We start from the raw sequence: 20380 nt of genomic DNA, 5'->3' as shown, positions 1-20380 counted from the left end.
TATCAGCATGGCTACAGAAATGTGGCTCTTGGGTGGTTTCTGCCCTTTTGGCTGAGGAAAACATAGCTGGTAGAGGTGTGTGTAAAATTCAGTGTTTTGCCCTTGGTTGTGATCTTGCCAGACAGCATCTGTCAGTTCCCCCCGTGACTGTTCTTCCTCTGGTTTGTTTGCCCCCACACAGGTGACAGCATGGATGCCTTGCTGTTTCTCTCAGGCTCTTGTGTCAAGAAGCAGCAAAGCATGTTCTTGTTTGTCGTTTGCTGTAGGTGGAAGAGGGACAGAAGTGGCAATAAAATCTCTCATCCGGTTACTGTTGTACTCTCTTTTGTAATCTTGTCTTGAATCCTGCTGTGTGACTGCCCAGTTGCTCAGTCTCATGCGATCAACGAGCAGTTTTCTTCACGGTGAGTCCAAGTCCTTCCTTTGCATAGCTGTGCATTGTCAGCAGAGTTGGTCACCTACTTTCCTCTTCTAGGTCTCCTAACAAAAGCTGAATGGCACAAGTCCTTTGGACTCCTGGGACTCCACAGGTGAGATCTTGGCTCGCTGTTCTGTCTTATTCTGTCTTTTAGTTAGTTAGTTAGTTATCCATACCTGGACCTTCCGTCTTACAGTATTGCTGCTTAGTTTCCTCAAGTCCTTTAGAAAATAGCATTGACTGCATGAATTCGGTCACCTGTATCTACTTGAGTCTAAATTGCACAACTCACACTTGGACTTGCTTGTGTGTAATGGAGAATCCAGAACCTTAACCAGAACAGGAATGCTTATAGAAAAGAGGAGAAAACTAGTTTCAGGTGGTTCATCCAGCTCTAACAATGGAACTGTGTGGTCTTATTTAAAAAGGATTGCTGACCTTACTCCTTTGCTTTTCAGTTAGAAAATCAGATGTATCCAGGTCATGTTCATAATTTTACTTAAGGTTATTTTTGAGCCACTTGGGGAGGAGTGAAGGTTGCATGAATATCTGTCCTCTGACCACAAGTTAAGAATAGAGTTGTAGAAAAAGATTTTTTTTTTTTTTTTTTTTTGTCCTGGTGTGGTGGTCTGGCTGCACCATTGCTTATCTCTGCAGGAGACTGAGTTGACTCCTGCAGAGACATTCAGAGCTAGGCCTTTCCTACTTTTCTCTTGGAGCTTTGTTCTGTTCTTAATAAACACATCACATCAGTGGTTGGGCCAGACCTTAATTGCACAGCTCAGTGGTGCTGTCATTTCTTGGCACGGGGCTCCAGTGGCTGAGATGGAAGAGGCAGTGGGGGCAGAGAAGCGCCAACTCCAAGAGACACCTCAGAGGGAGGCAGAACATGAGGCCAGAGTCACTAACCTGACTCCTAATGAGTCCTAAGCCAGATGTGCGGTACTGCTCTTCAAATTTGGACTTAGCTGTAGGTGGCTCTATGAAGCTTTTGCGCATAGGCTCCTCCTAGGCACACATAGTGACCAGACTTTGGGCTAAGCTTCAGTTGTATGTTGTGGCCAGGAAGAGAACTGAGGAGCCTGAGAGGCTTGATGATTCAATTCTGTCACTGGTGTTCAGGAGATGAAGGCTTAAATCCTTGCTTTTGTATCTATTTATTTATTCTAAGCAGAAGACTTGCAGCCTTTTGAGACACAGAGGGGAATCATAGCCACATACAGAGCAGCACACAAGTTGTGTTACCTGATAATTCCTCTGGGCTCTGAGAGACTGGATGAGATTCGGCAAAGCGGAATGAAATTTGGAGTGATCACAGTCTCCCTTTCCTTAGGTGTAAGCGTGCTGAGAAACTTTGCGGAAGAATGCAGTCTATCATTCCCTAGATGGATTTTTGTCTTCCAATTTAACGTTGCCATCAGAATCTGAAAAATGCTCGTGGTTTGGGAATAGTGGGCCATGAGAGGCCAAATATCTTGTCTGACGTGTCCTACTGGAGCCAGTCCTTCCTCTGTTTGAGAACAGGGCCTACTTCTCAAGATGTTAGCTTGTCTGTTTCACTTTTTGAACGTTTTTCTTTGGACTCGTTGGACCATACTGTACCCTTCCTTTCAGCAAGGGTTCAAGCCATGAAATAGTAGAAATGTGAAAGGTGTGTACCAGGAGAGGCTAAGCTGGGTGGAAAATTAGGAATGTTAACCAGCAATATAAGACACAACTGTCAAATACCTACAAATAAGTAAAATACTGATTTAGCTTTTAGGCTCCAGTGTTAAGGACAAACATTCTGGCCAGTGTGCTGTTCCCTCTGACAGGGCTTTTGAAGCGTCTCTATTTTCAGACCATTTGACTCCTCACTAGGTAAGAACAGGTGGAAGTGAACATAATGAAAAAGCCAAACAGATGTGCTCTGGCTTTAAGTGTCTCACACAAGTGACAGGACTGTTGTCTTAGCAAAAGGGCAATATGCAGCTTTGGTTTTAAATGGAAATGATGCCCAAGTATTGTTTTATTGGCTTTTAACTTTTTTTTTTTTGATGCTCTGAATTTTGCAAACCGCTTCTTTCTTTGTCTTTGTTGGCTACAGGAATTTTGCACTATGAAGCAAAAGGTCCCAAGCTGGAAATTTGAGCTTTGACACATCCTGAATGTCCTCTCACGTGAATGTTACATGAACAAAAATGATACCATTTTTGTGTCATTTAGGCTGTTGGCAGCACAACTTCTGCCTGTTGCCATCTAGAGCAGGAGGAGTTAGATGATGAGAGCTATCCCTCTTCTGAAGAATCTCAGAAACATTAAATTCTCAGGAACAACATGAACTGCTCAGGTGAGGGGGATGGATTCTACTGGAAGCCACCCATTTCCAGCTGTGCCAAACATGGCAGCATGTTCAGAGCTCCCTTGAATGACTGGGAGGCAGCAAGTGCCTGGCGCAGTCAGAAGTTGCACAAGTAGGTGGAAAGATAATCCGTGCTCTGAAGAGGTCTTTGACCCATGTTTCATCAGGTGCCGTTCTCTTCTACCACAGGCCAAAGGCCTTTGGGGGTTTAACCTCCTGCTTGAGGTGGGTCCCATCAGATCAGGCTGCTTGCTTGTGATGAGGCTCATCTGGAGCCTTCCCCATGCACCCTCTGCCCCCTGGCCCGGCACCTGCATTTAAGCCTTGGCCCTTGTGCAGGCTGCGCTGTCGGCGTGCTGCGCTGTTGGCGTGCCATGCTTGGCTCTGTATGTCTCTGATCCTGACACGGCTTCTCAGTGTGACCAAGCACCTGCCTCATCCCTGCAGCCTAGCTTGTGATCGGCAGACTCTGGCTGACCCTTTCACCATTGTGGCACCTGCTCTGCTGTCCTTGCTTGGACCTGGTTACCACTTTCACTGCAGAGAGACATCTTTGTGTTAGAAAACAGCATTTATTTGCAATAAGGAGTGTTGATGGTGCTAATGCATAATCAATGTAATTAAGTATTACATTACATATAAGCCTGTATTATTTCAGGTACTCGCTACAAAACCAGGTGAAATTCAGTGTGCATTACAGCACATTTTTTTAAATTAAAAAAGATAAATATAAGTGAAACAGGCCACCCACCTCCTCTATAAATTGCTTCTTGCAAGATACTTTTGCTCAGGGGTGAGTCCAGATTAACATAGCATATTCTCAGACAATCCCTTTGCACTCAACTTCGCAGCTCTGCTGTGCCAAAGACGGGCTTTGTGGGAATTCCCATCTGCCTCATCAGCCCTAGGTGACAGAGGAGATGTGATATCCAGCCAAAGCAGCCCTTAGGACTTCTCGAGTTGCATCTCTGCTTTGTTAATGCTCCAGGTTACGCAGCTATGCCCTGTTGCAGGTGTGGGATAAACCCTTAGGTATGCCTGGAAGTGGCATCTGTCTTAGTTCTGCTCTGAATCAAACCAGCTGAACTACACTTAGCACAGGTTGTTTTCACTTGTGCCACTGGGACATGAGAATCAATTTTTGCTTTTCACTGGGTGCTTCTCTGCCCAACAACTGCATCAAACTTGGCATTGGTCATCCTTTTCAGAACATCCAGGGCACGTTCTGGAAACAACCTGAAAGAGATAACATGAAATTAAATGTGGGACATGAAACTCAAATTATGGGGAAAAGGGGCATTGCAGATTGAGGGAAGAGCTGGTCTGGGAGCAGAATGTGTGCACACACACAGACTGAGACCAAGGCTTAAACCGGGCATTATTTCCAAAGAATATATAGCCCTCATCAGCCTCTGTCTACTTTTAACTCCAATCCCACCCATGTCCTTTTATGACAGTTCCAAGGCCAGGTATCTACTGGGCAGTATTTGGGTTGCAGGATCCAAGAAGGTTCAATATTGAACATAGATAGTTGCATATCGTGTGTTTAAAGCTCTGAAAAGCAGCAGGCCTATGGAAGGACGATACATTAAAAGTGAGGTGCAGTTTCCTCTCCTAGGATTTCTTGTTGTCTCCCTACTTCCCTATCAGCCTGTAGAGCAGTTGAGTTCACTGAGAACGGTAAGCTGCAGAAAGTGGATCACAATGACCTATGAGAGGGCTCAAAAAAATCTTTGTGTATGATGCCTGCTGTTGTCATTAGAAAGAACTATTGCTATTACATTACCTTGTTATGTGGTGTTCTCATACTAAAATGTATCAGATGTGTGGCTTTTTAAAACATAATACTCTCTCCTGCAGACACTTAGACATTATCTAGTTACTACAGGCAAACTGATGTCAAATCTAGAATTATAAATAAATAAGTATAGTGATGTCAAACACTGAAAATAGTACAAAATAAATGAAACTGTTTTGAATGTGAACTTCTGCTGTCCAGCTGTCATTCCAGGGTTTATCTACGCTGACAAATTTTATCTTTCACTACCATAAGTGCAAAATGCTTTTCCTCATTAAAAAAACCCAAACCCTTATTTTTGAATCAGATGTTAGAAGTTTGAGGGTTGTATACTCAGGTAGTTAGCACTGCTATGTTTCTCCTCTCCCCCCCCCCCCCTTTTTTTTTTTTTGTTTGCTACTTACATTTCAGAAAGTAAAGCAATGTTTAGATGTGGTGGAACAAAAATCATTTTCTGGTTGGTCAGTATTCCTTCCATCAGGGCCTCCACAACTTCTTCAATCTCCAAAATCTTTCCAATCCTACACAGGAAAGCATACATGCTAAGTGCTACAGTGGTAACACAGGAGCCGTACTAGCTGATGTAGGATGCTTCCACACATGCACAAACTCAGGTAATTCCAATGCAACCATCACGTGGGTTAAATGACACTGCAGATTTTGTTCAGCCAGTTGTATAGCCTGCCTATATATAGTCAGTTGGAATACAAGGCCTGAAGCTGGGGCTAATATGTAGAGCCTTGATGCAAAGAAGGGAGGCAGAGCTTGGATAGTTACCTTGTACTGGGGTTTTTGACAAATCCAGTGTTTATAAAGACTGGGCAAAGACACGTAGTTTTTATTCCATCCATTCCCAGGGTAGACAGCTCCTCTGTCAGAGCTTTATGAAATCCAACTGCAGCAAACTTGCTTGAACTGTAGGAAGGGAAAAAGCAGAAATGAGGAGGGAGAAATACTATTTCTAGCTTTGTACAAAGGGAAATTACCTAAAAGGACTAGGAGGCAAAAAAACCCAAAAGTAATCCAGCTGAGAAGAGAGGGCAGGGAATAATTCTAACTTTCCCTGTGCCAAAGTGTAGTGCTTGCACATTGCTGCTTGGGGGAGTAACTGTGGAAGGCAGTGTCTTGAAGAAAGAGTCACCTTATTTGCGAACAAGCAGATGAAGGTCAGGAATTGTTAGGAAATGATAACTAATATGCATTAATGGAGGGATTTCACATTTTTCCCATGTGAGAAGATTCTTAGAAGGAAGCCTGAGTTTGTAAAATTAAGAAGGATGAGCAGAGTAGGAATAGAGAGAAACTCTGCTGTTTCTCACACCACACAGGAGTGTCTCGTGACACCTGCGTGTGAATTTTTAAATAGAGGAGTATTATGAATGCAAGATTTGAGTGAGGAACACACTGCCACAGAAATTGGTGCAGGCCAGGAGTATAAATCAACTCCAAAGAAAGTAGAACCAGAGAATCAGTTTATGGACTGCTATTGATTTGGACAGTGTAATTCCAGTAAAATCCCTGGCTAGGGAGTCCCCATGTTGCCAGCAGTGAGTGACTTGAGAAGGAGGAGTGTTCCCAGAAGATTGCTCCATGTGGAGCTGCTATTAGAGAGGGCTAGATCTGATGCAGACTGACAATACACAAGCTAACAGTTGTTCCATTCACGCACCATGATTCAAATGATGACAGCAGAAAGAGGCAATGCATCAACATCTCAGTTGAATTAGTTAGGTTGCTCACAACACAGTAAATATTACCATGTTTTTACTTTCTGGAAAGTAATTTTACAGTCCCAAAGCAATTTTATCTCATGATGGCAGAAGTATTTCTATACACTAGTCACTGCCACAACAATAAAATGATCAAAAACTACTCATTAGGGGTTTACTTGACAACACTACAAGAATTCATAGGAGTGCTACTTTCTACGAACAAGAAGGGAAGAGGATACCTTTTTTTTTTGCTAAGCAAAAGCCTGTACCAGTGAGGGAGAGAAAAAAGGAGAAGCTTTCATTAGTTGATGTATCACATGACTATTCCTTCATCCGAGCATTGCTCCTGATTTAGTCAGGGCTAAAAAGGGAATTGGCAGGAATCTCCAAGCATCCTTCAGTGCTGGCTGTTGAGCTTTTTTCCTCCTTAGCACCATCCTTTGGACATACTGTGTTCAGTGGGAGGATTGTTTTGGTTACTCTCTGCTTTCTGATGGGAGTAGACACAATTGAAAAGAAGAGATGAAGAGAGCTTATTTTTAAAATCACTTACCAATAAGCCACCATGTAAGGAGTCACAAAAAGACCTGCTGCCGAAGCCACCGTGACAATGTGACCGTGGTTGTTGTTCATCATGGTTGGTAGAAAAGCTCTGGTGGTCTTGAAAGTCATTTAAACCAAGAGGCAAAAATGGGGTGGGGGAAGGAGGAGAAGAGCAGTATTTTCTTAGGCATATTGAACACCGACTCCGACTGTCATTAACTAAGCAACTAATGTTATCGTTGATGCTGGGTGCTGCACAGCACCTCAGACTCTGAGCACCACAGTGATACCTGTTCACCATTGTTGTGGTTTAGCGCTAGTCACCACACAGTTTCTCACTCACCCTCCCCTTCCCACTGGGCTGGGGGAGAAAATTGGGAAGAAAGGAAAAGTTGTGAGTTGAGATGAAGATGGTTTACTAGAATAGCAAAAGGAAAACTATAATAATAACAAAATACAAGGATGGTAAAATCTACAAAATGAACACTGCATAATTTCTCACCACCCAATGTTCCAATGACTGATACAGCCCCTTACCGAGCAGCGATCACGGAAAGCAAACCGAGCAGCAAGCTAAGGAGCGAAGGGGAGCCAGGAAGGTAGAAAGAGCAATGCAGACTGGTGGGTGCAGTGAGGGAGGGGCTGGGCTTCGCTGTGCCCAATAGCTGGGCTGTGCTGGGAGCTGTGGGGCTGGCCCTCCCCTGCTCTGCCCAACCAGCCCAGCCATTCCAGTCACGTGCCAACTGCCTTTTGTGCAGGTCAGCTGATAAAAATATTGTTTTGTATTTTACAACCATGTATCTCCTAGTTGCAGGGTTTTGGTGTTCAGCTGTCTCTGCCCAAACTACCTGATGTGACGAGGAACCCCAATACATCTCTGACACAGACCAACCTGTGCCGCAGGTGTTGCCATCACCAACAAGCTCATGCAGAGAAAAGGGAGAATGAAAAAAGTGGGCCAGGCTCGGGTCAGCAAGAGGTGACTCAAGATTCCCAAGAGCCAGTCTAGCTGGCTGCCCTGTGTTATGCACATCAGAAAGGTGCTTTTGGAATTCACTGGGAGATGAAAATTTTTGTTAGTCTAAATGTGCCTCCTCATCAACGCTCCCAAAATAACATAGGTATGAAGATGGCAGTGGCTCTTACCCACATGTGAGCGAGAATGTTGACTTCAAACATTCGTTCAATCTGGTGGTCCTGAGTCGAGAGCAGGTCGGCAGCTGTAATCACACCAGCGTTATTCACCAGGATGGAGACATCCCCAATGTCCTCTTTCACCTTTTGGACAGAAAAAATAACAGAAAGCTGCGTGTCATTCATTATCAAAAAGATGCAAGGATGTGGGAGATGAGCAACAATTATTTTAACTCTTAATGTTGTTTCTTTTAGGGAGAGGAAGATCACGCCACGTTTCCAGATGTGGAAGCTTTGGACGTGGCCCTCCTCCCCTACCTTCTCTGCAGCCCTGTAGATTTCCTCCCTTTTGCTGCAGTCCACCACAAAGGCTTGAACAGTGGCTCCCAGCCTTTTGCATTCTGCTGCCGTGTCCTCAACCCCGTGCTGTAAGAGGCAGAAAAGAAAGACACTCATGCACAACCGTACCCTGCTCACACGTTGCTGCTTGGGCACCATGACAGGCCAGTTAGAGGGTGAAGATTTGTCCTGCCTGCATAACTGCCACCAAGCCCATGAACAGGTCATGGCTGTTGTTGAGGAACATTGCCATGGTAGTTGGACACAAGCACACACGTCTGATCTTAGCTGTAATGGGCAGCATAAGCAGACACTGAAAATATTACACAATATCCTCCCTATTTACACATTCCCTTATGCTAGGCTTGTCTGGGGTAGGTTTGTTTGTGGTGGGTTGGTTTTTTTGCAGCTTCAGGATGGCACGAGGAACTCCTCTGCGGTTTCTGATCCACTGTATCAGAAACATTTCCTGCACACCGCTGCCCAGCCACTCACCAGCTCTCTACAGTCGATCACTCCTCTGCACAGTGCTTTGCCTTGATCCCTACTGAATGCCATTCGGCATGTTTGTACTTGATTAGCACTCAGTAACTGTGGGACCCACACACCTATGTCCTCCAGTCTAGTGGGGCCAAACGCTCTCCTGGCACTCAGCGTCCCAGTCAGTGAGCTGACCGTGAGCCGATGGGCGCAGATGTGGAAGGAGGTGATGCGGATGCAATTTGTACGCAGACCTTCTTATGCTATTAAAAACCCGGCAGCCTCGGAGATTATTGAATCAAGAGATGGATGGTACCGTTACCTTATTGATGTCCCACAGAACCAGTCTGCTTTGACGCTTGGCGAACTCCAAGGCAGTCGCTCTCCCTATGCCATGGCCAGCACCTGTGATGAGAACAAGCTCTCCGCTGACAGACTTTCTCTTCACAGGGACGAAAAGCTTCACAAAAGCCTCGATGTAGGAGTAGATGAGCGTGGCCAGAAACAGGAGCAGACCCACAAACGGATTCATTGTTTTTTTCTGAAAGTCCTTTGATTGCCTGACTGAGCTGCGATCTCTTTTGACGAGGATGCGCCGTGATGAGGTACCGGCTGCCCGCCGCACCACGCACCGCTCGTTCTGTCAGTCACAAGCCCCCGCCCGGGCAGGATCCACCCCCTGGCCGCGGCATTGCCCGCAGCGCCCGCTCGGGCCCGGGGCTCCCTCAAAGGCGGGGCCGGCGCTCGCCGAGGCCGGGCCGCGACCGGGGCTGGGGGAGCCGGGGCGCAGGGGAGCTGCGGCCGCCGAGACTCCGAGCGGTCTCGCGCCCGGCCACACCTCCCGGGGCCGTAGCAACCAATCAGAAGGGAAAAACGAGTGGCCTGCAGGCGCTTGCGCTTGGCGGCGCTGCGACCAATTAGAGGAGTGCTTATATAGAGGGCCCGTGGCGGCTGTTGGCTCGGAGGGCGGGGGGCTCCCACCCAGAGGTTTGGGGACGGGGCGGCAGCTGGGAGCGGGGCTATTCGCCCGCAGCTCAGGCCCGGGCCGTTGGAGTTGAGGCGGGGTCGGTGGCGGCGTTCATGCTTCTCCTCGCCGGCGCCCTGCGTGCGGCGACCGTGTCCGGTTTCGCTGGGGCAGTCGCCGTGTTTTCTTTCACTGTTGCGCTCTCCGCCCGCCCCGCCCGGTGCGTCCTCCAGCGCCGCCCGCCTCTCAGGTACCGCGGCCGGTTGACGGGTGGAGCTGCGCGGTGGCCAGCCCGGGCTGGGCCTGGTGCCCCTGGGTCTCGGAGCCTGCCTGAGCCGGCGGTGGCTCTGCTGGCGTTCGACCTCGCCGAGGTGGTCCCCGCCTCTCGGGGAAGCCGCCAGCTCACCGCTGGGCCGAGGGCTGCCCTGCCGTCCCCTGCCGGCTGGGGGGAGCTTGGTAGGGGACGTGCTCTATCGCTGAGGGTGGAGATGGCAGGAACAAAAATCAGGCTGTCCTGTAGAACTAAACCGATGCAGTTGCTGAAAAACACAAAAATGATGTAACATGGACCTGCCTATGGGGGTTGGCACCCTATCAAGTATGGCCTTTTCCCCATCTCTGTTAAAGATTTTGCAAGCCTCAAGTGGTCCATGAGCGGAACTGTGTTCTCAGCATCACCTCAGCAGTGAACGTGACAGCAGACGTGTGCTGTAACTGTAACCGATGAATTCTCAACTTCAATGTGAAGCAGAACGTACTCCTCTAGATGCACCTGAGGATTTCGTAGCATGAGTGAGGTGTTTAGAACTGGAACTGCTGTTTTTGAAAAAGCCTGGCCTGTTCTGCTACTTATGATCTAATAGTCACGTCTGGGTTCAAACAGCAGGGTTAATACTTAATGTATGAGTTGCTTTTTTCTTTTTTATCTGAAACTCATTGATCCTATCACCTTGCTCAGTCATTAAAACCTGGATGTGTTTTTGCAGAAGAGATACATTTCCTTATATGCTGGAAGTAATTCTTTATTATTTAAAAAAAAAAGCTTCTCACAAAGAACTTAAAAATATCTTGTCTTTAGGGTACTCCTGTAGTTTATGGCCCCTTGTTGATCTTTGAGCCTCTTATCTAGAGTAATCATCTTTATTTTTGTAGTACTTTAAAAAAATGTTGAGTATAGGAAAGCAGCTTTGTGTGTTGAAGGAAATCTGTGCAGATTTTTAAAGAGCTGGTTATCAGGCATTGTAACTCATTCTGCTGTTAAGTATTTTATCATTGTCTGGTCATTCAGCTGCTGAAAACCCATGGCAAAAAAAAAAAGAAACACAACACTAGACATCTCAAGTGTTTTTTTTTTTTTTATTTTAACTTAACTAGTTTGACAGTTCTAGCCTTCTTTGAAATTGAAAAACAAAGTGTGTGTTATCATACTCGGTATTGCACAAAATGATATTTTGGTGGTCACAGCAACTTGTAGAGCTATGTTGCCCGTGCTTTTGGGTATTTCATTCTTGTTCTTACCTGGTCTGCCACTGGATGTGAGAGGAGGACTCTTGTAGGGCTGGGTTGGTTTGTTGATGAAATGCCCTGATGGAGATTCAATGCTCAAGCAGGCCTTCCTTCTGTGTTTATGATAAATATCTTTGAGGTGTTCCTTGTGTATGATTAATAACTGGTTAGCGTTCCACACAGTCTGGAATGCCAGTTCTAGTTTTCATGCTATGAAATCTTCATGTGTGTCTAGTAGAGTACTCTTCTATTTCAAGAAGCTGAAGGTAGAATTCAGAATTTGTTGGTCCAGGCATACACTTGCATGATGTCTGAAAGAAGCAATAATATATTAGAGCGCTGTTTTGTGGGAAAAGCATAGTCTGTTCCGCTTGCTAAAATGTACTCTGCAGACCTGGGATTAAATAACAGGGTTAAAGCCTAATGAATGAGGTGCTTTTTTATTTTTTTTTTCCTTTCAGTAACTTGTCTGCAAACTGTTGGTCCCATCTTCATCCTATTAACATGTTCAACAGTTGTAATGTTAAGTTCTACCACAGCAAAGCTCTCGCCTCCCCATATCCAGGATCACACATTGAGCGTAGCCAAGTTCCTGAAGATAAAGTGAGCTGGCTGATTGAGTGGAAAGATTATAATCCTGTGGAGTACACTGCAATGTCTGTTTTGGCTGGACCCAATTGGGCAGATCCCCAAATCAGGTGAGTGCAAATTGTGACTCTCTTCTTCTGTGAACAGGGAAGCAGGAAATAGTGATTAGCTAAGTTAAGATGATCATCAGCTTAAGTGACATGTGATTCTACAGTGATGTGTGAAAGTCAAGACCTAGAAAAGTGGTGGTGAAGAGAACTGAATGGTTTGGGTCAGCTGTGAAGGTCTTTGACATGTGATTTTACTGAGTTGGTGATTGAGATAAGAGTAGTGTTAATTGGAGTAATGGGCAGCTGTTGATGCTGTGTAGTGCTGCTTCTCTGTGTTGTGAGCTAAGTAAAAATCTCCTAGTTCTCCTTAAGAATTTGAGAGAACATTTTTGTAAAATACTTGTTTGTTCATGGATTGAATGCAAGATGAGAAAAGAAAGTAGTATTGTAGTTCTTGAGTGCTCTGACTCAGGAAATGTGACAAGTTGAATGCATGACTAATTGTTTTTTTTGTGAATGTGTATTCATTTTTGTTGATTCTGTGAATATATTCTCCTCTGAAATAATGCTGTATGCTTCTTGTCTAGAAAGTTAGATGCATACCTCTGGTATAACTTATTATTATGTGAAATGGTGATTCCTGTGTATGCACATCTGTGCAGAGAGATCAGAAGATAATGACTCTTGAGATTTTAGCCTTACCTTCCTTGTTTCCCATTGCTGTGTGAACATGTGCTTCTATTTGCTCTTAATTTGGTTTAGTATTCTGCTGATTGCAAGGCACACAACTTTTCAGACTCTGGAGGGCTGCTGATGTTCTGCCAAGGCATAGCTGGGAAAGTGGTAAGGTAGTCTTTTAGTAGGTGTTGGTAATACTTGAAAATGCAGAGACATTTTTTAGGTATTAGTGTAACTTCCCAAATGAATGATGTGTGGAAGAAGCTAGTCAGTATGAAATCTGATGGTTTGAGAGCATTTGCTTTTGGGAAAGGAAATATACGTAGACAGCTGCTTCTCTACCAGCTTTCAGAGGTGCATGTAGGAGATTGGCATTAAGCTCACTTTGAAAATGGTGATTATTAGCTTGTAACTTTGATAAGTCCCCATCTAATTAAAATTTCTGCTCAATTCTTTTAATTAGCAAAATCTTTTTTAGTTTTATCAATGAATAACATCTTTCTGTCTTCTCTAACCTTAACAGAAACATCTTTGAAACACTTTCCCTAAATGAAAATCTAGGGAGATGCAATTTTTAATACTTTAGAGGACCACACTTTTGTTGGGGGGATTAAATACAGGGAATCTGTCACAGTAAGGATTGAGACTTTGTAGCTTCCTGTAGCAAAAGGAGGCCCTGCAACTTGAGTTCTGGTAAAAACTGCTCATTGGTCAAATGGGTGTTGTTGAGCTGGTGGCTGGCCTTCAAGCTTTTGTGGGACAGAGATATTTTGTGTTTTGTAACTTATCTCTAAGTTATTCTTTTCCACACAGCGATAAAGGATTTTCTCCAAAATTCAATGAGAGAGATGGAGAAGTGGAGAGGAAGAGTCTGAATGGCTTGTATGCAGTTGAAAATGGGAGGCCTCTGTGAGTGGTTTGTCTGTTTTTTTTGTTGTTGTTGTTTCAGAGCTTTTATAGGTCTGTCCGTTTTGATACATGGTACCTGCTAGAACAAAATCAAGATGTTTTGCCCTAGAGACAGGAAAAATGATATCTCAGGGCCAGAGAGTTCTTTCTGGAAGAAGATTATGGCAAAGGGGCACTAATAGGTTAGCCATTACTACCACCACAACATAGGGTTGTGGTAACACTGGAGTTGGAGGAGCTCTAACTGTTAATGGTAGGGTCTGTTGAATTAATTTTTTCCATAGTTGGATCAAGTGTTGGGGTGTGAAGCTTTTGTATCACTTGTGTGCTATGGTGGAGCAGAAGAATATTTCCTTCCACTGACAAGTCCTGGCATAGCACAGATGGGTAATCTCACATAAAAATAATTTTTTCTTTCTGCCATTTGTACGTAATTGAATGTTCTGTGCATCTGTAGTCTTGGAAACTAGATTCCATTTTTAGACAAGATTATGTGCACAGTGACAGTAACTCTTGATCAGGAGTGTCTCAGGACACAGGATCTGGGAAATGGCAAAGCTGTTTTGAGTATTTCCTTTCCCTGCGCTGTCAGACACAAAGGGGCTGGTGAAAGATAAAACATGCTTTGTCTCTCTTGCTCTTTAAAGCATATGGTGGCACTGAATGTGTGTTGCTATCCTTTCTTCTGTTGTTATTTAAGCTTCTTTAAAGCTGCTTTTTTAGAATACCTGGAGCATATTTTGAATGTGGGGAAGTAAATATGTTTAATGTACTGTACCACTTATTTCAGAAATCCGGTGGGAAGGACTGGCCTCACAGGCAGAGGATTGCTGGGGCGCTGGGGACCAAACCATGCTGCTGATCCTGTTGTAACTAGGTGAGGGACAGGTGACTGAAAGGTGCCCTGGAGCAGAGCAAAAACCCCATGTATTTTGCTTTTTCTGTGCATCTCTGGCCAGACTGTTACTTATCATGGGCCTCTTGTGTGTATTCCTCTATATGTAAGCCCCCTTCAGATATGGGTATCTGAATGGAAAGATACATGGAAATGCGGAGCATGAATTTCATGGGGTTTTTTTAGTTTTTTGTCTCTGGAAAAGAGTAAGGACTCGCTGTTAGTGACAAGCAATTGCTTCTGAAATGCAGAGGAAGCAGATTAAAAAAAAAAAAATCCAGGAAGCATAATTCAGTAAAAGTACATTATACTCCATTATATCTCCAATAATGAATGTGAAAACTGAAAGGATTACATGATACTTTGATACTGTATATGTAATATGCCAAAAGGCCTTACATGAGGCATATTAAATTGCAGTAATAGGTTTTTTTTTCTGTCATAATGACTCAGCTGAAAAAAAAAAGCAATGTGTCTGCTTTTGCTTTGATCTGTAAGAAATACTAACTTGGCCTAGTATATTATAGGAGGTGGGGTTAGGCTCCTCTGGTTTTTTTTGTCAGTGTTTGCTCTGTTTTCATGGTACTTTTGCTTGCAGGATCTGTGTGTACACAAACTTTTACACAAAGAAAGCACTCTGAAAAGATTGCGTAGTTAACAAAGGTGCAAGCTAGGAGGTGCCATGCTTGAAAGTCGAACCATTGTGAAAATCATCATAATGCATTTTACTTCTTCCCCTTTTCAGAAGGCTGCCAGTACTACTGAGTTGTTTCCTTGAATTGAAGAAATGCTGGTTTTATTTTCTTTGTTTAGATAGCTTTTTGCTTTAACTATTGGTAGCTCTTAATTATTTACTGAAGGCAATGATGGGTGTTTGTGGCCTGGTGCTGTGTGAGTGGTTCAGAGGTGTTGCAGCCTGCATGTATGTCATGTTCTAGCAGAAGGCATGCTTACCTCCTGTTATGGGTCAGCACAAGTGCAGCTTGGTGAGCGTTGCAGCTGATGTGCTGGACGTGTCTCTCAAAGGAGCTGCTGCTATCAGCATGGCTACAGAAACGTGGCTCTTGAGTGGTTTCTGCCCTTTTGGCTGAGGAAAACATAGCTGGTAGAGGTGTGTGTAAAATTTAGTGTTTTGCCTTTGGTTGCGATCTTGCTGGACTGCATCTGTCATTTCCCTCCCCTGTGACTGTTGTTTCTCTGCTTTGCCCCCGCACAGGTGACAGCACGGGCACCTTGCTGTTCTTCTCCCAGGCTCTTGTGTCAAGAAGCAGCAAAGCATGTTCTTGTTTGTCATTTGCTGCAGGTGGAAGAGGGACAGAAGTGGCAATAAAATCACTCATCCAGTTACTGGCAAAAACATCTTACAGTTTGTAGCTATCAAGAGGAGAGACTGTGGGGAATGGGCCATTCCAGGGGTAAGAACAAAGCTCTGGAGATGGTAGACGTTTCTCTGCTGGTAAGGCCACAAGGGGATAATTGGCGTGTGTGTGATAAGTGTGCTTTTTGATTAATGACCTCATGTTGCAGAGGTGAGGAGAAATGCTCCTTAAACTAGCTTTGCCTGAGCATCAACTGGCTTACCTTCTGTTTCTACATAGCAAGGTGATACTCATATTTAATTCTGACCATGTCTTTTACTTGACGCAGGCACAATTTAATCCGTTGCAGGTTTTGAAGGATGTGCATGCTTGCTCTTTACCACTAAGTGTGAAGTGCGTCCCATGTCCAGAGTATGATGCAGATGGATGTAATATCCTAAGGGCCAGTCAAAGGGGAATAAAAACAAGTGGAATCTGAGGGATCGTCACCTTTTTCTTTTCCCTCTCTAAGGGCATGGTGGACCCAGGGGAGAAGATTAGCACTACTCTGAAGCGAGAATTTGGAGAGGAGGCCTTAAACTCTTTGCAGAAATCGCCTGAGGAGAAAGCAAAATTGGAGAAGCAACTCCACAAGCTGTTTAGCCAGGAACACTTTGTGGTGAGCTCTGTCTCTTTTGATAGCCTCTTGAGCTGTGTAGGTAACTCACAACTGTATGGAACTTAAAGTGTAGCTGAAATGAAAATAAGCTCTGATGCTTGGGTTGTCATGGTGTAGGAGATGGAAGGGGCTATTGAAAACTCTGTAAGGGCAAATGTATCAGAAAAAAAATCTTCTTATTCATTCCACCTTGTTTGTTGTGACACTGAGCTTGTTTTGGTTGGTTTGGGGCCTTAGGTGTACAGAGGATATGTGGATGACCCTCGTAACACTGATAATGCTTGGATGGAGACGGAGGCTGTGAACTATCATGACGAAACTGGTAGGTATCTCCGTGTGAGCCTGGAGTGGAAGGATAGTCTGTTTCTTTTGTTATTTTTCCATTAGTAGCTAGTGTGTGCTTCAGGAGCATGGTCTCTTGTCACTGGCAGATTTTCATTGCATTTATTGCTTTGGTGTTGTAATTGCTCCTTTTATCTTGGTTGCTCTCCTGGAGTAATTGTTGGACCTTATTTTACTTCTATAAATCAGTAGGAATGGGCATACATTGCTAGTTCTTAAATTAATCCGTTATCTTGGATTCTTATCTCTCACATTTTAGTGTAAATTAATCTAGTTAAGGGTCTCTGACTTGTTCAAGTCAGAGACTTCAGATGGTAATATTTCCACTGTGTTTTGGGTAGTAGATGCCAGTGGTGAAGTTTCACGTGTCACTTGTCCTTGATTTATCAGCCCTCAGAAACAGTGAAGATACTGTCCCTTTGATCTTTGTTTCTAATACACATTTTCTAATATCTTTAGAAGTATTTCTTTGGTTGTTGTCTATGAAGTCCTGGGACTCTTTTTGGAAACAGAGTGAGAAACTTCGGAGAGCAATTCAGAAAGGCTTCTGATCTGCATCTCTCCTTAAGTACTATTTTCCATTTTAGGCTGGTTACTAAAATTTTAGTTATTTTGGATTTCCATAAGCATATAAGTTTCAGAATTCATTTTGTCCTGTAGAATAATACCTGAGAAAGGAATCAGTTAAATGTTAGCCAAAAAAACCCAAAAATCAAGGCAGAGGGATTGGCTAAACTTGTGGTAGTGAGTACATGTCATAATGACTTCTAGTAACTTATCATGCTGCTGATGGTACCCTAGGAGCTGTGAGAAGGAGTTAACACCACCTCTGCCACTCAGATTTGCCTTAAAATAGTGTGAGTGTGAAAAAGGTTTCTGGCACAGAATCAGTGAGCAGCTTAATTGATTTCTCTCTGAGAAGCAGTTGAAGGTTGCTGCCTGTGAAGGAGCCGTGTGGAAGGGCGGAACAGATCAGATGTCAGAAGAAAAAGCAGAAAAGAAGATGCAATAGCATGTCCTAACTCTTGTTTTGTGAACAGGTGAGACAATGGACAATTTGCCTCTGGAAGCAGGAGATGATGCTGGAGTAGTGAAGTGGGTTGACATCAATGAGAAGTTGAAGCTGTATGCAAGTCATAGCTACTTCATTAAACTTGTGAGTGAGAAACGAGGAGCCCACTGGAGTGAGGATCCTGGTCCTGAGTAACAATGAGTGATGTAAACGAGGAGCTGATGGACACCAAAGGGAGAATATGTTTTCCAGCTTTGAAACAGAGATGACATTGTCCTTTTCAGTGGAAATCCAGTGAAAATTCAGTGAAATTCAGCTGGCAAAAAACACTTGGCAGTGATAAATAGAGGCTTTTTCAGAGGCTTCAGATTGCTTCTTTTCACTTCTCAGCTAGTGTGAAATGAGATGAATGTGGAGCTATTACCTTGTTTTGCTTTTTCTTCATTATTTGCAGCTGTTTCATGGTATCTGCAGACCTGCACAACAACACTGGGATTCTGACTGGTTGTGTTTCAGAGGCTATTCACTTTAGCTCTGTAATTTTGCACTGATTTCTTGTCAGGAGCATGAATTCTTAAGGAATGTGAGACTTGTAGGATGATAATTTAAGTCATTATGTAGCACTTGATTAATAAAGTGGAGTTTCTTTTCTGAGTGGTTTCACTTAATGTCTTTTCAGTGATTTCACTTTAAATTAATACATATATCTGAGAAAAATCTTGTAGGATGCAATTCAGAAGAAGCTGGCATTATCAAAACTGGTACGAGTGGGATGGACTGAGGTTCCCCTCCCCCGGCAACATTCTGTTGTCTTGAAAGCTGTACTCACAGTGACTAAAAAGCCACTTTTAATGGAGGAGGAGCTCATGCTTGCCTTGAGAGCTGAATGTCCTGCTTCATAGCAGGTGAGACCTAACTGTATGAGAGCAGGCCCTTTCTGTTGAATTTATTGTCACAAGGATTAGTGCATGTGGGCTCTAGATAAGGGTGCTTGCTCTGAACACATACAGTTATAGGTCCTGAGGACAAAGTTGATCTACAGAGAACTCGGCAGTGGTTGTCCTGGATCAGAGGGAAGGATTGTCTGGTTGGCTGTTATGTCTGTAGCAGTGGGTGCTTCGGCTCAGAACGTAAGGAGAGAGGAAGCGCAGGCTGACATTCCTCCTGGAATATCCCTCGTGTTGTCAGCCTTCCATTAGGGTTGGAGGTCATGGCTACATCCTGGACTTCGATATCCCTTAATGGATCTATCTAAAAACATCTCTCTCCATCTGCTTTTCTTCTCACTTAACATTGACTTGCTGTTTTAGCTGAAATAGAGGAAAAGTCGGTAGGTCAGATGCTTGTAGTCCTGTTCGTGTTATAGCCAGCCACACGCAGTGGATAAGATTGTGCTGTGGTTTAAGTGTGAGAAATTAGTGGATGATTTGTGAGTGTACTCGCTGCGTGTGCATATGTTTAAGAACATGTATGTGTGTGTCTCAAAGTAGGGTGCGTGAGTCTTGGTAGGAATGTGATTTCACTGTTGATTCTCCTCTGTAAACAGGGGAAATAGTTATGACTAAACAGATGTTTCATTTACTTTCATGAAAACTAAATGGAAGCAGTCAAGTCTACAGAAGGGTAATAAAGTTATCACTAAGTTTATCTTCAAATTATGAAGAAAAAAATAAAGATTAAAATATTTATAAGTTAACCTAGAATAGTAACAATATAGTTACTATGTTACAGCTTGCTCCCTTAAGACTACAAGAGCTGGGCTGAAAATTTTTTCTTGTATCCTGAAGGTAGTGTCTATCTATGCACACATTGGCAAATGCTCCTTTTATGTGGCTTGCAGTGGAAAACTGGAAGTGGCAGCATCACTGAGAATTTCAAAACAGGTGGAATGCTCATCTACTCTGTAACACATTAGATGCTTCATAAATCTGTGGCTGTAAAGTAAGCAATAGGCTGCAGTCAGGCAGAAAAAAAAATGCCTGTCAAGATTACTTTCTCTCTGAGATATTTCAAGTCCCAGAGAGGATCGTTTTCAAATGGAATTGGCACAGAGAACCGGCTTTTGTACATGCAGTCCAGGTTGATTTGTATGTGCTGCTGTATGATGTTACAGAATGTGAAGTGGGTCACAAGTCAGGTTTATGGGACAAACTATCTGTGAAACTGATTTTGGTGGGAGATAATCTTTTGTTTGTGTAAGAAGTGCTGCCCTTACTTGTTCTAGAGAATTAGTGAGGGGCAAGTGGACATCCACTATTTGAGCTGCCAAACCAGCATTTCTGAATCTCATTTTCTTTTCATTGGAAAGGTGACATAGTTCAGGTAAAAGGTGTTTTCTGATCTTCCTTGGTAGCAATAGCATTTGGGGTTTCTTGACACATTCACACTCACCATGCTCATACAATTAGCTCATAACACAGTTTGTTAGCAGAAATTCCACTGAGTGGCATTGATACTATTACTTCCTCCCCCACCCCTTGAAATGCAACAGTATCTTGAAAGTACTGATTTTTTTCACTTATTTTAGGAGTTATGGTTTAAGGACTGGTGTATATGATCTACATTCTAGTTTCTTTTCCTCTGTTAAATCTAAAATAAAATTTCCTTTGAACAATTGCCTTACCTTTGTCAAAGTTCTGACAAAAGTTGTATATCTAAGTAGACTTTTGGTTTATTTTAGGCTTCTATGCAGAA

General features: G+C 43.7%; 2 protein-coding genes across 2 annotated transcripts; one reads left to right on the top strand and one right to left on the bottom strand.

Annotated features, from left to right (window-relative positions):
- Positions 1-3311: 3311 nt before the first annotated feature.
- On the bottom strand, positions 3312-9554 carry LOC104477863 (estradiol 17-beta-dehydrogenase 11-like). Its single transcript, XM_086746516.1, has 7 exons — positions 9088-9554; positions 8265-8372; positions 7959-8090; positions 6823-6929; positions 5335-5472; positions 4962-5078; positions 3312-3995 (listed from the first exon to the last, which is right to left on the bottom strand). The coding sequence occupies exons 1-7, from the start codon at positions 9295-9297 to the stop codon at positions 3908-3910; spliced, it is 900 nt and encodes a 299-aa protein (XP_086602642.1). The 5' UTR covers positions 9298-9554; the 3' UTR covers positions 3312-3907.
- Positions 9555-9778: 224 nt separating this feature from the next.
- On the top strand, positions 9779-20308 carry NUDT9 (nudix hydrolase 9). The gene is made up of 8 exons (XM_086747181.1): positions 9779-9979; positions 11697-11933; positions 13365-13460; positions 14251-14337; positions 15659-15770; positions 16186-16332; positions 16570-16654; positions 17715-20308. Exons 1-8 carry the CDS (start codon positions 9846-9848, stop codon positions 17879-17881), a joined length of 1065 nt encoding a protein of 354 aa, XP_086603307.1. The 5' UTR covers positions 9779-9845; the 3' UTR covers positions 17882-20308.
- Positions 20309-20380: the final 72 nt, after the last annotated feature.

This window comes from Chlamydotis macqueenii, chromosome 4 (genome assembly GCF_036417535.1).
Source record: "Chlamydotis macqueenii isolate bChlMac1 chromosome 4, bChlMac1.mat, whole genome shotgun sequence".
NCBI lineage: Eukaryota > Metazoa > Chordata > Aves > Otidiformes > Otididae > Chlamydotis > Chlamydotis macqueenii.
This window is presented reverse-complemented; position numbering and strand designations above follow the sequence as displayed.

Bases quoted from the DNA above. Each gene is read 5' to 3' on its own strand.
- LOC104477863 (XM_086746516.1), bottom strand. From the start codon at position 9,297: ATGAATCCGTTTGTGGGTCTGCTCCTGTTTCTGGCCACGCTCATCTAC. The intron at 5,473-6,822 runs GTAAGTGATTTT...CCCTTCCTACAG, and splicing joins CCTTACATGGTGGCTTATTG to TTCAAGCAAGTTTGCTGCAG. The intron at 3,996-4,961 runs GTAAGTAGCAAA...TATCTCTTTCAG, and splicing joins ATTGCTTTACTTTCTGAAAT to GTTGTTTCCAGAACGTGCCC.
- NUDT9 (XM_086747181.1), top strand. From the start codon at position 9,846: ATGCTTCTCCTCGCCGGCGCCCTGCGTGCGGCGACCGTGTCCGGTTTC. The intron at 9,980-11,696 runs GTACCGCGGCCG...TTTTCCTTTCAG, and splicing joins CAGCGCCGCCCGCCTCTCAG to TAACTTGTCTGCAAACTGTT. The intron at 13,461-14,250 runs GTGAGTGGTTTG...CACTTATTTCAG, and splicing joins GTTGAAAATGGGAGGCCTCT to AAATCCGGTGGGAAGGACTG.